The sequence below is a fragment of the Limulus polyphemus genome, unplaced genomic scaffold (genome assembly GCF_000517525.1).
Source record: "Limulus polyphemus unplaced genomic scaffold, Limulus_polyphemus-2.1.2 Scaffold185, whole genome shotgun sequence".
NCBI classification, from domain to species: Eukaryota; Metazoa; Arthropoda; class Merostomata; order Xiphosura; family Limulidae; genus Limulus; species Limulus polyphemus.
In genome coordinates this window covers 510,522-525,654 of record NW_013665795.1, presented here as the reverse complement: position 1 = coordinate 525,654, position 15,133 = coordinate 510,522, and the positions used below count along the sequence as shown (strand labels likewise).

The 15,133-nt window shown below is 34.8% G+C and overlaps 1 protein-coding gene across 1 annotated transcript in view; it reads left to right on the top strand.

The window, feature by feature from the left end:
- LOC106478149 (bone morphogenetic protein 4-like) overlaps positions 1-12,870 on the top strand; it is a 28,620-nt gene extending 15,750 nt beyond the window's left edge. Inside the window, 1 exon segment of the mRNA XM_022381689.1 lies at positions 12,362-12,870. Within this exon segment, the coding sequence (XP_022237397.1) occupies positions 12,362-12,870 (509 nt within the window).
- The last annotated feature ends 2,263 nt before the right edge of the window (positions 12,871-15,133 follow it).

Sequence of the window (15,133 nt, the reverse complement as noted above, 5' to 3'; positions counted from 1 at the left end):
TGATATGCTTTTGCCTAAAAAGCATTTCTGGAAATGTTGAGATAATTGAAAACAGTCCTGTTTAAATAGTAACTTGTTTTGATACGGTATAAGAGGGAGACGCCGTATGTGTGTATATATATTTATAATAAAATACGAGTTACAGAAAAGCGTCTTTCTTTTGATGTTGGTAAGACGATGTTTCATATACATTGCGAAACGGTGAGATATTTATATGCATTCACGGTACCTTTACGCCTTGAACTCAGTACTATTTTTACAGGGCTTTCATAAATATCAATACATAACCTGTGGACTTAGGAAGAAAACAATCTGATTTGACTTCCTTCTCGTAAAGATGAAAAACATTTGCCTATACGATCAGCTCCAATTAGACAGAAGGATGTTATTAACTGGCTGTATCATAATAGATACCAGCCGCGATCCGCAAAACATTTGTTGAAGTTTTTATGCCCTTCGCTTGAATTTTCCTTATTCTATCATTATCACGCACACCATTTAAACTACGCTTTCTTGCAGGCATTATGTGTTAGATCGATAAACTCTGATCTATTTGGAAAATTGTATGCGGTCAGACAAACAAACTCACGTAGATGTTACTTTGTTTAATAAAACTACACGGAAAGTAAACAATAAAGTAAAGTCATGGTATTTAGAATAGCGTACAGAGTATAAAACAGTTATGAGTGTTCAGTGTATGTCACGGTTTTACCAGCTGAAACAAAGCAACTAACAAAAACGAAGAACAAAACCCGAAGTAGAGAAAAATGTAGCTAAAAGGTGTTTATAGCAGTTTATAAAATGAAACGAAGCTAAATTCTTGCAAATTAAAGTAAATGTAAATGTTTAATGACGGTTAATGTAGCTGAATATGTAGAAACATCTGAATGCGTGTTCACAAAGAACTGCAAATGCAAATTTTAGGCCTAATAAGTTGAGAAAGCCCATAACAACTGTATTTAGTGTAATGGTTATATTTTTTAGGAAATTTCACGCGAGCTAAGTGTTATTTGTGTGAAATACCTTGCAAACAAACAAAAATAAATTTGAACTCGAAGCCGGTCGTCACATGATGAAAATGACATTGTGCCATCGTGCAGCATACTCGTTGCATTAAAACGTTTGACTAAGCAAAAGACAGGTAAGGTGATTCTGAATAGAAAAGCAGGTATGCAATCCGGAGTCCTTGGACAAAGGCCTTTCTAACGATATGAAATATGTTGCGTTTGTTCGAGACATTTGTGAGAAAAGTTCCGGACAAACAAACGAAAGCGTATTATTTATATAGATATTTTATTATTGTATTATTAAGAAGTCACTCACACACTAGCTTTTCGTCGAGATTACCCCTTGATGTCACTGAAAGCGCCTTGATGAATTCTTCAAATTCTATAGAGCCATCCTAAATTGAGAAAGAATCTTAAGTAATTAGGAAATACCCGTAACAGCAAATGACACACAGTTAATGTTCATTTTTGGTTTATTACAGTTTCAACTAGGTAAATTTGTGGTCTGATGATTCTTTCTTAAACTATGAGAACTGTGACCATTTTACCACTTAACTAAAGATCTAACGATACTTCTTTTAAGCGCAAAACTCTATCTGCACTGTATCCACAGAAGGGATCAAATTCCGAATGAAAACAGTTGCCAATTATATATATGAAAATGAAGAAAAAAATTGTATTAGTGTCATTTACTATATTTTTGTAATTCAGAAAAAAATCAATATAGAATAAAATATGCATTAAATTTAAATACAATTAGAAACAACACTTTTATTTGTGTAAACCTATAAAAAAGGTTGTTCTTAATTTAATTCATTTGCGATTTTACATAAATGTCCGAAAGAATGCTATTATGTCTTAAATTAAGGCCCGGCATGGCCAGGTGGTTAGGGTATTTGACTCGCAATCTGCGGGTCGCGGGTTCGAATCCCCGTCACACCAAACATGCTCGCCCTTTCAGCCATGGGGGCGTTATAATGTGACGGCCAGTCCCACTATTCGTTGGTAAAAGAGCAGGTAGCCCAAGAGTTGGCGGTGGGTGGTGATGACTAGCTGCCTTCCCTCTAGTCTTACACTGCTAAATTAGGGACGGCTAGCGGAGATAGCCCTAGTATAGCTTTGCGCGAAATTCAAAACAAGCAATGTCTTATATTTGTTTCACATTTCGCTCAAAGCTACCCAAAGACTGAGCATAGCTGTCTCTGTTTTCAACTAATACACTAAAAGGTAGACAGTTAATGAACAGCACCCACCATCAACTATTGGACTATTTGACTGTCACTGTTATAGTGCATCCACAGCCTAAAGGTTCGGAGCAAGAGTTTTATTGCAACGAAATGCGAACCATGGATACTCAAATTCACATTCCAAGCTCAAAACACACCAGAACCGAAATATCTGCTTGTGTTGAGAAACCATATAAACTATGGCAAGTTAAGTTTGATACCAGTTGAAATGAAATGATAAAATATGAAATATCATATAATATCCTTGTCATCATAAGAAACTTGTGACACATAAAGAAACGAGTTTTAGAAGTGCCTAGTTAATAATATAGAATTTTCGTCGTTAAAAATACATAAAACGCTCACTTATTCAATATATTCTATAAGAATCTAGCGCCATCTGTTGGCTTTTATTCAACAGCAAGTAAAAGTATATACACTTGCTGTTTACCCCTGATGAAGTCCACTTTCTGAAACCGCTTAAATTGATTGATTGAGTTTCTTTTTTAACACTAGACGATGAAGTAGTTTAAAATACTATAAAGTGTTTTATACCAGCTGTTTACATTTTACTTAAAAATAATCCTATATACTTACACCACTTTAAAAGCTCGAATAGGAACTCAAAGCTTGAAAAAGACAAATTTTAGCGCAACAAAATATTCTGGTAATTTTATTTATTTATTCGGAATTATTGAACTTTTGTTTGAAGTTAAGCACAAAGTTATACAGCGGGCTATCTGTGCTCTGCACATCACGGGTATCAAAACCCGGTATCCCATTTACACTGGAAATTCTATGAAAACTTAACCAAAGTTTAAAACTTTTTATAAAGCTTAGTTTCGTTTTTATTTTATTCTTGCGAAACAACCATGAGTAGAAAATTTCACTAGTCTGACCAACTTCTTTGAACATGGATCCAGATTCTGCAAAAATGTGAATAGGTTGTTCATAAGTTACTTTCTATTACGTATATTTAATATCTATTTTTCTCTTTTGTCATTAAATTTATATTGACAATAAAATTAAGCTTAGTTTCCTTTAACAATATAAAAAAATCCTAAATTTTGTATATTCGTAGTTATTTGTTGTTTACTGGTAGAATTTGAAGTACCACTTCTGACATTTGAAATAATCCATGTTTTGGAAATAAACGTCCTCTTCAATTCCATGTTCGTGAAAAGCTGCGAGAAATCACAAGTTTGATGCTTAATTGAATTTTTGACACTGATGCCAAGACTGCAGGACAGAAGATCCAAGACTCGAGTCACGATCTGCTACTGAACATGCTTCAATTAAGAGTAGCTTTGTTGGCTGTAATAACTATTAAGAAGTCATCCTCTCTCTCTGGTCAATAGTTCATAATTTGGGATGGCTATATCTGAACCTTAGGGTCTCTGACCTTGCCATTTAATCCATGTGTTGAATAAAGTGTTATTCACGTTGAAAATACTAATTGTATTTTCGAAATATAGTTACATAATGGTGATTATATAATACAATAAATGTGGATAAAATATTTAGATTCCAGCATGTTGTGGATATTTTAATGACGAGCTGAGATTCTTTAGTGATTTGAAGTAATGACAGAAACGATCACGTCAATATAATATAAATTATAGGTACCTTTGTAATATTTAGAAACTAATACCGTACATTTCTTTCTCTTTTATCTTATAAAGATGAAAAATGTTTATCACCAACAGTCATTACCCTTTGGTGTTAATAAATTCTCCCAGACAAAATATTACTGTAGAATCCCTAGGTTTTGTGCTAATTTGTTCTCTTGTGACATTGGTCATATAAAGGTTAGGAATACATGAAACTGTGCTATTTCTTGGCTTAGAAATTACCAAAGGATGTGGGTGGCAAGGGAACTCTGGGAGAATTTACTCTATTGTATATGAAACATAGTGATTAGCTCTATCAGTCTTAACAAAGTCTTCTTCAGACACAGAACTCTCACCAGCTAGAAGGTAGGACTCCCCTCTGTTTTATGCTTTTATTTTCCCTGTGTAATGCACGTGCCACTTTTGCTCAACTAACAAAGTTTATATTGAGAGGACTACAATGGGAGGGATGCCTGATGCATATTCATGATATCTTTGTTCACATGTTTCAGTCTGCTACTGAAAACCTCATCAATAGATAAGTGGAGCAAGTTTGAACTTCAATCTTATGTATACAAAGTTTGAAATGATGAGTCTCAGTGGACCTTGCAATGATTTCAGCATTTAGAGATTGGTCCCAACCCATGACAAAACGAGGAATTCACAGGTATTGTGTGAAACTATCGATGATCCATTGTCCATTTTGTCAGAACTGCTGTACTATCGTCTGCTGTGACTTAAGCTAAAATGGTCGGTCTGAATACTGTGTCACTAAAGTGTGTTTTAATAGAAGCTGCAATGTTTATTTATGAAGGACACTACAGTCCATTCTTTCTGGATACAGATTCAAGACAGAGTAGAACATATATTTGTGTATGCTAATCATGTGCTGATATTTCCTCTAAGTATAGGAGGAACTACTTGGAGTTTTAGTCTTTTCAAATATTACTGACACTACCTGTGTGGTAGGACGCTCTATATTCACATGTCTCACCAAACTGACTGCTGAAAAAATCTGAAAGGGTCGATTTAACTTTCGGTTATATCACAAGAGTACAGCTCTGTTGTACAACATTAAATTAGCTTGTAACATGTAAATATAGAAGGATTGTGCTCTCATTGAATTCCTGATCTTGGACATCAAAGAGTAGTGAAAGCCACTGAAAATGTCGTGAAATCTGAGAATATGGATGTAATAATTCCCCTAGTGGGTGGACTAACATTTTAAACATTTTAAAAATTTCAAGGAAGAACAACTGAAGCACCCAGTTATAGTTTAAGCACACTTGCAATGAAGCTCAACCATCACGCACACAGAGGAGCATAGTGGAAATCCATGTAAGTTGTAGCACTAGAACAAGCCGTTATGAGTGCCATAAAGTGTGCTGTACTAACTTCATAAACCATCAAACGATGGTTCTTAACTTTTCATGCAGCTAGTGGCCGCCACCAGAGCGCTTAGCAGGAGATACTTCATACTTTGCATAATACAAAGACTGGAGAATACCAGGGTGCTTCTTGCCATATGCTAATGCACTAAAGTGGTTTTTCTGGACACATTCGCATCATGATGTAGTGCAATTGTGCCAGCACTGTGCTATGCATCAGTTGAACCGGTATGTCGTGGAAGCAACTTGTGTACATGTGATATGTGTTTGTTTTCCAGACAAAGATCCTTCTTGATTATATTGTCTAGGGCACGTTGATGGTTTTTGCCACTGTCTTTTGTGTTCGTGGATTCCTAACTATTACAAGACGTCATGTTTCACATTTTGCTTACGATGGCTGGGCTAAGACTTGTTTTAGATCTTTCTTTGTATGGTTCTGGCCCCAAAGTTACTCTATATTCCTTTATTTTCTAATTTCATGAAGTACGAGGGATATTCCTGTTTTAGAAATTATAAATCTCAGAGCTAAACACATCTTTATGAACTGAGTGTATGAATATTTTGCATTGAAAAGAGCTGTTACGCACCCTTCCACAATATCTACACAGTGCCAAACAATGTCAAGGTGTTGTTTTTATTGTAACACAGTGACTTTATATTGGTTATAGTTGTTATTTGGTTTGCTGAATTGCGTATTCAAATCGTTATAATATAACGTACTAAACTCTCTGTACTTGGGTGGTGGTTTAGGTTGACATGATCACCATTACACGAGTTAACAGACAGTATGCTGACACCAAAAAAGATTACAGCATTATGCTATACGTGCAATACATTATATACGATTACATGTGTCAAGTGTTGCTTACAACACTTATGTAATATCAAGTGTTGTAAGCAACAATTGACACACATTATCTACGATTACATGTGTCAATTGTTGCTTACAACACTTGATATTACATAAGATTTTTTTCATGTGTTATATGACATGCATGAATCAAATATACATAGAATAGAACTATCAGGAAGACATACAGAAGGAAAGAATTAGGCTTTTATGTTAAGGAAGAGATATGCCAGAAAAAAGTCATGAGAGACAAGATACTTGTGGTAATAGATCCATATGGCTATGAGCTAGAAGTTTGTACGTGTACACTGGCTAGCTTGATTTCATTTACTAGTACAGAAGCCAGTTCTTGTAGTTCCCCCCATCCTTCCCTTTGAAAATTGACTCTATTTTATAAATTTTGTTTGCTTGAAGTTAAGCACAAAGCAACACAATGGGCTATCTTTTCTCTGCCCACCACGGATATTGAAACCCGGATTCTAGCGTTGTAAGTCCGGAGACATACCGCTGTGCCACTTGGGTTGGGGGGGGGTATTTTATAAAAGCCAAACAATAAGAATGATTATCATGTATGTTAATAGACAGCCATGCTAGTTGTTGTTACTCGTCCAGTAAAGAATATTGTAGTTTACTGGTCAACAGTATATTCTATACAAAACATTTTGAAACTGGATGTTCACAGGTTATTAGGATATATTTTCCTATTCAATATACGTATGTAAATATATATTCCTGTAGAAATGTAACTTGACCAGAGAATAGTTTTATTACTTCATGTCTAAAATCAGCTTTTAGAACAAACTGTAACTGTATTAGGACGTTACAATTCTCAAACCTTCACTATTAGCTAAACAGATCTATCAGCTAACCAGTTGACAAAACATTTTTTAAACCTGGGTTTTGCTGTGTAGGGTAAACCCCTCAACCTTTCTGTCTCTATAAAGTCTGTGTTACCTGTTCTACTACTTTACTATATTTTATCATGGAAGGAGACTACACTTTCAGAAAGTGTTGAAGAGAAGCCTACTACTGGGGGTCTTCTGTTCACAGAAATTTTGAAATCACCAATGAACTGAAGCTGAAGGCCCATGGACGTACCACCATTGTAGAACTCAGCCAAATCAGCAAGTGTCAGCACTTTTGGCACCCCTTCCAGATGGAATAACAGTATATCTGGAATTGTCAAATCAGACGTAACAAGTTTCTTTTAAACACAGGAACAGTATCTGTTCACACCTTTAGTCAACCACTTAACCGTAAACCCAAAAAGACCTTTCTGAATCTGAAAACTGACAAGACTTGAAAGAAGCCATGGAAAGGATTTTCAAGTGCATATACTGAACCATCGGCTTCTGCCTCAACACCCTCGACCTCTGCACCAAAGAACAAACCATCATGCCACCCAAAATGTACAACATTGTTACTTATCAGTTCCAGCACCTTACACTACCCTGAAAACCACTAGATTCAAGCATTGTTAGAACACACACACAAACATAAGTCTTTTGTTTTATAAGATTCACATCACTGGAACTAACAAGCTTTAACTAAGTACAGTGTTGAACAACTTCACCCCAGAAATACTTAAGCTGGGTTTCGCAGTAACAAGCGAGTTGCTATATGGACTTATCGGTTTGCCTCACAGATATTGCCCAGATCTACATAAGAGATAATAGTTAATTTTTAACTGTGGACGAAAGGTAGCTAACATCACCCACCGCCAACTTTCATTTGATCGAATAGTGGGGATCTGACCGTCCTTCCTAGAGCACATACACGCCCCCAAAATGCGGAGTATCTTTTCGCAGCAACAGGACGCGACCCACGAACACTCGGATTCCGAATCTGAGGATGCTAATCTCCGAGCTACCACCGGTCCAGGTTTTGTTTGTGTATAAAACAGTTAAAAGCTAAAGGTAAGAATTCATATACGGACGTCTCTTTAATTACAGGAAAAATTGTAGCCGTAAAGACACAAATATTGCTTATAAAGTACATAAAAATGGAGGCGCACGTCTCTGGGGGGGGGGCATAATTTGAACGCCTACGTTTTAGTTCGTAGCGAATATTAAATAATAAGTATCACTACACTAATTATTTAGTGCAGATTGGTTTGATTTGAATTTTGCGCAAAGTTACATAATATAATTATAATTAAGCAAATGTGAAAAAACCGTGAAAAAAAAACTTGTGCAAAATCACTATCTTCGATTATTTTAGTAGCCAATAGAAAATCTTGTTACAAAGTTTTCAACTTTAGTCATTTTATACACACACACTCAAATATAGTTGCCACTTATCATACAAATTTATGGTTATAAAAATATTTTATGATATAATATTATATTGTAATAAGTTATGAGCAAATTAATGTTAAAAAATGAAGGATAATATTCGAAAAACAAATGCTATATTAGTGAAGCTTACTCTTTAAGAAGCGTAATTTATCTATTATAACATGGGTAAACCCGGATTCTAACGTTGTAAGTCCGCAGACATACCGCTGTGCCACTGGGGGGGGATACCCGTGGTGGGCAGAGTACAGATAGTCCATTGTGTATCTTTGTGCTTAATTACAAATAAACAATAAAAAATCTACATGTAACTGAAAGACTAGAGGCAAGACAGCTAATCAATAACACCCACCGCCATCTTTTAGGTAGCTCTTGTTTGGCCAAATTATAGAATTTAATCGTCACTTTTATAACGCAATCACAGCTTTAAAGTGATGTGCGCTTTTTTTTCGGCAATGAGTCACGAACCATAAATTGCCGAATCCAAGCCCAAGCATGCTAACCGCTTGGCTAAACCCGACCAATTCAGCTTAATAACACAACGGATAGAAAATAATTTTACTGCATAGTTCAAATTTTATACGCGTCTTAAGTGTGATGTTGATGATGTTCATGAATTTAAGAAGTAGGCATGTTTTCCATCACTTCAGTAAAAGAAATACATCTCGACTTTTTATTCGGGTGTAACTTAATTCCATTATTGTAAAATAATACACGAACGTATATTACTAAATATAATATTTGATATATCTAGTTTTAATTGCGTAAAAAATATATCATTCTAAACTACACAACTTGCTTGGTACATTTGATTATTTCCTCCTTGGCTGTTATGGCCCTTTCCAACCTAAATCCATTACTTTTTGCATTATAAGTGGAAGGATATTCAACAAATTAAAGAAACGAATATATTTAGTCCCATTTTAGAACGTCGCGATCAATTTAATACTTCTTAGATCTATAAATATATATATTTATGACAAACGATTATATGGATCATTAACTAAACACGTTGATAATTTCGTTATATTTAATTGATTCATAAAGTTGTTGCATGATTTTTAAGAAGTGGTACCAATGATGGGCTGAGAAAAAAATGGCTGTCGCTTTCAATCTATTACTTTATGATGCTTAAAAATAACAGATAAAGTTGAGTTATAGCCTTATTTGAGCATCTAATTGCCAGTATCGAGTCTTTCACAGCTTGTAAGGCTCCCAATATCATTGAAAAGTGTTGCTAAAGTGGAGAACTTGGAAATAGCTAAAGAGCGAAAGTGTTCAGCTTTCTTTTTTCTTCTCCCATGCTTGCCAAAATATGACTGAAGTTTTCGCAATGGCTTTAGTACGACAGAAAAGTATTTTAACAGCTCTTGAGAACAGGCTATCACTATGCACGGTAGTTCTTTAGTATGTAGGGATGGGACGAGAAAAAATGGCTGCCGTATTCAATCTATGATGTTTACAAATAACTACTAAAGTTGAGTTATAGCATTATTTGAGCATCTAATTGTCATTATCAAGTGTTTCACAGCTTGTATAACAGTAATATTATTCTGTTCTTCTACCACGTGTATTCTTATTAAGAAATAATAAAAAGGAAAACTACTACTTAGCAGTGAGTTCAATTTTAAGCATATATTATTTCAATGTTTCATAAATAATAGTTTCATTTATGTTCGGCTGATGGCAAATTTGGTATGTTTGTTTGGAATTAAGCACAAAGCTACACAATGGACTATCTATGCTCTGCCCACCAAGGGTATCGAAACCCGGTTTCTAGCGTTGAAAGTCCGCAGACATACCACTGTGCCACTGGGGGGGGGGGGCGAATTTTCATTGCACAGAATGATATCTGCCAAAACAACTTATAGTGAAGCCACATCGGGCTATCTTCTGTGACCACCGAGGGGAATCAAACTCCTGATTTTAGCGTTGTAAATCCGAAAACTTACCGCTTTAAAACTCAGACATCAATAACACATACACAGATCTGTCAGTTGCATAAGTACTTGATCTCCTTGATACTTTGAATATTAATTTAGATTATTCTTTATTTATTTTTACTGTAAAAAACACACACACAAACTAAGTTTAAAAACACCACTTTCTTAATTATCAAATCAAAACATTATATAGCGGTCTACTTTTCTTCAAATATTCAGTGGGGCCGAGAACGGCAGCTGTGTATGTATGCATAGTATCATATTTCAGGCCTGGAATCTGTATGTTGTCCTCCTTATTAATCGACATGACCCTAACATGTATTGTATGCACATGCAGGAAGTTGTGGTGAATTTGGAAAGCGTGGGCTCTGTATATATCCCCTATAAGTTGATCTAGCGCTCCGAGGTACTTGTACCGTCCTGGATGAACCATTCCAGCTTCACTGGTCTCATATATAATCCAAAATTATATTAAATTATATCCAAAATCCATTAAATTATAAAAATTAAACAAATGTTCACTTATAAACCTACTTCAATTAAATTGTTTTTGAAAAGGGAGTGAGGAACAAGTAATAAATACTTTACAAAAATTAAATATCAACTAGGGATGCCAATTTATTAGTATAATTAAAGTTATACCATGTGGGTGTCGGTGTTTCTTATTTTCAAATTTATCTGGTTATTAAGGTTTCATTGTATAACCCCTCTCGTGATTCAGCGTTAAGTCTATGCTAAAAATCGTGTTTCGATACTCGTGATAGATACAGCACAGATGGCTCATTTTATAGCTTTGTGTTTAATTACAAACAAACAAACAAATTCCTCGCAGTAATTAGATATGAACGAGAGATACTTAGCAAGTTTATGAAAACATTAAAACATATCTATTAAGAATCTCCTACCTATAGAATTTTTTGCCAACTTCACGAGAAAACAGATTAAGTCCCAAATTTTTGAAGTTTAAAGTAGAAAATAATAGATGGCGCAACACTCCAGAGTACAGGTAGACCAGGTTCAAAAAATTCTGGATTTGGAACTAAAGTATAAAGTTTACAAGCATAACCGAAACCTTTCGTAAATGAAAAACACAAAAAGAAAACAACAAGATTTAATTCAGATCGTTTAAAGATGGAATTAGTTGTACATGTTTGATAACACAAATATATTTTTTTTCATGGCAGCATTATTATTGTAAAATCATACATTGAAGCTCCTAGAAACAATTACTACTCAAGTTGTTACAAAGGTTAGATAAAAAGATTCTATTCGTTGTCGTTTATCACGATAAAATGGTTCATTTTTGTTTTTCTTATGAGTAAAGCTGTAACGATTCAAAATACTTTGGCGCTCACACAACGTAAACCTTAAAATTAATTACCACAGCCTTATCCACCCTGTATTAAAGAAAGTATGTCTACATTATTGTGGGAGTTGTTTATGTGTAGAATAATTTGAAGTCCTGGAGTTTTTTCTTCAGTAATCCACACAGACATATAAAAACACTTTTTATTAACGTGAGTATATAATGAACAATTGTGACGAAATTCCATCGACCTGTGCACATGAAAATCAATATTTGAAATTTTCTGATTATATATAACTTTGTTTTTGTAGCTAGCATTCTCTTAGTGCTTAATTATGTTACTTTCGTAAATTTGTTGACGTGCACAATTGTGTTTTTTCTTATTTTGTTTTAAATTTGTTATTTTATAAATCACATGGATATTACTTTCTTTACATCAACTTAATAAAATACTTTAAATAATCTAAGTCTCAACCTACACCTTATCAGATTGCGAGTATTTTTCTTCTATCGTTCCATTATTCAAACAAGAATACGACGGACAGAGATAATTCTATAAAGCAGAAAAACACAATGATTTTGAAGGTGGTAACAGTTAATCTTGATTTTCTGTAGTCAATAAATGTTTCATATGCGTAAATAGAAAATTATAATCTAAAAATGGATATAAATCATTCTGAATGAAGAAATAACTTTTGTCAACAAACTGTAATAATAATAATATACATATATTTCAGATTTCAAGGGTTATGACTTTCCTGAAATGCCCAAACACAACCCTTCTCCCAGTAATTATCAAGATTTGGTTCCAAGTCTTGATCATAGTATGCACCCTCAGGAAAGCGAAAATTCCATAGCAAGAGTCAGGAGATCGACAGAATACCAAGAAGATCTACTCAATGAGACCTCACCAGTTACCAACCAGTCTTTAGATTGCAATCGTTTTGAGATGTACGTGAACTTTGAGCAAATCGGTTGGTCAGATTGGATCATCTTTCCAAAAGGCTACAGCGCTTTCTACTGTAAAGGTGGCTGTAATTTTCCTATTCGTCAAAATGAATACTCTTCTAATCACGCCGCTGTTCAGAGCATTGTTAACACATTGAAATTAGTTGAAGGTGTGCCCAAACCTTCTTGTGTGCCTAACAAATTGAGTCCTTTTCTATTACTGTATCGAGACGATGGCGGCAACTTTGTGCTCAAACAGTACGCTAACATGGTGGCAGATAGTTGTAGCTGTCAATGAAGTCCGAAAAGAGAGCTCTAATACTTAAGACTAATGTATTGGATAAGCAGCTGGTCAGTTTCAGCAACCAGATGACTGGCCTTCTGTTTAATTTTCGTTTTTTGTGAACGTGATTTTGAAGATTTTAAAGGAAAAACGATAGAGCCAATTATCTCACTTTTAAGCTTTATTACAACATCTACGTCATAAAAAAATCTACATAATATATTACTTTAATTCTTAAACCTAAATTATTTGTTTTGGATAGTATTTGTATAACTCAATCAAAATACAAAATACACTAAAACTTTCTTTAAGTTAACTGTATAAAATAAAATCAGTTCTTAAATTAACCAAACATATGTATTAATAATTCTGTGAAAATGAGGACCGAATGTAAGTCTTTCTCCAGCAATGCACAGTTGTATTGCTCTCTAGACAACATTTCTACCTAGGTTTGTGTCGTCTGTTATATGTTACATAGAATGTCAACTGACGTGTTTGTATTTACATAATGAGAAGAATAGCTTTAAGAGACTTATCACTGCAACTCCAAGATAATCATGCCTCCTTTGCACTGAGATCAGTCAACCTTCAGGGGAAAACCCCGATAATTAATTCTGGATGCACAAAATTCTGGCAGTTCTCCATGACTCTGTGGCTCTAGTGAAATTGTAGTCATGGATCTATACTACATCATCAAATGTTCGGCATCCAGAGTCAACCACTCTCTCAGACAATGTCATTTTCTCCTTTAAATACATTTAAATCCAACCTACACAAGAGTTAAGAAAAGAACAGTAAAATGCACTCGTCAAGATAGTAGAAAACTCCACCAAAACAAGTTTCAAACTCACTAGATCACAAGAAATCACAATAACCATATCATCATTCCTCGGGAGAAAAACTCGATCAGTAGTTCTGGGTATACCAGATTGCGATGTATCTTGTATCTTTTGTTACAGCTAAGAAAGTCTAGCATTCGAGGAGGAGAGAAGTTCTGAGACCCAACCACTCTCTAAGACAGCTGTCTACCCTCAGTAGTAGACTCTTACTTTGGTTGTAAGTACTTCTACACCAGAAAATGTAATTTCTTAAGACATCTATAGATATTTAGTATAACCTATTTAAGAAATAAGATGAGCATAGTGAATTCTACTCCAACAAATGATGCGGTCGAGGTATCAGATTTTCTCTTTACCACTTTACTCTGTAGGATTCTTAGGCGAACATGTAAAACCTATGTTCAAATAGCAAATGTAGGACGATATTTCTTCGTGGTATCATTTGACCCAACAGTGGGAAATATAACTGTCCACCTTTATATTGCGTGTTATACTTTACAGCAATCCTTCCTATTCGGACAGCTTAGGAGAGTTAGGTTAGTCCTAATTACAACTTGTAAGATAACAATGCAAAAGAACAATTCCCTGTTGGGACAGCGGATACTTTACAGACTTAAAACGCTAATTCTGGGGCTTGATTCCCCGCGGTAGACACAGCGAATAGTTCAACGTGGCTTTGTTGTAAAACAAATAAACAAACAAACAAGCAAAATAATATTTATAATAAAAGACGAATGAAAACAAAAGTAATTACATTTAATATAATAACTAGTATAATGAAAGCAACAATAAATAATCAGAATAACATAACTTAATTAGGGAATCCAAAAATGTTACTTCTTATCTAGAACCACAGTTGTTGATGTATATTTGTTTGAAATTTCCCTCTCAAACACCACACTTGATCAAAGAGAGCTCATTACTACCGCCAAGCCCCCCCCCCCCCCCAGTGGCACAGCGGTATGTCTATGGACTTACAAAGTTAAAATCCGGGTTTCGATACCCGTGGTGGGCAGAGCACAGATAGCCCATTGTGTAGCTTTGTGCTTAATTAAAACAAACAAACTACCTCCAAACTATACAACATCGTAATTGTGACAGCTAAGCCCACTGACGGGTTGGCATCATCAACTTTTCCATGCCACAAACAAAAACAATGCGTATACGAAAATTCTAAAAAAAAAAAAATAAGACACTGTATGTACAAATACACGAGGCGTAATAAGGGCAAGAAAGTAAATTTAAAACTAATCTAACTAAACTAATGGTGTAAAGTCAAATTTAGCTAATATTAACTGCACTTATCTTAAATTAACGGTTGGTAAAATAAATGATGGTAAATACACTAAAGCTGTTCACTATTACCCCAGAGAATGTTCACCTTGCCGAGTAAAGGAGACGAGAAGTAATGAGCACGTGTTTGTATACCACAACAACAA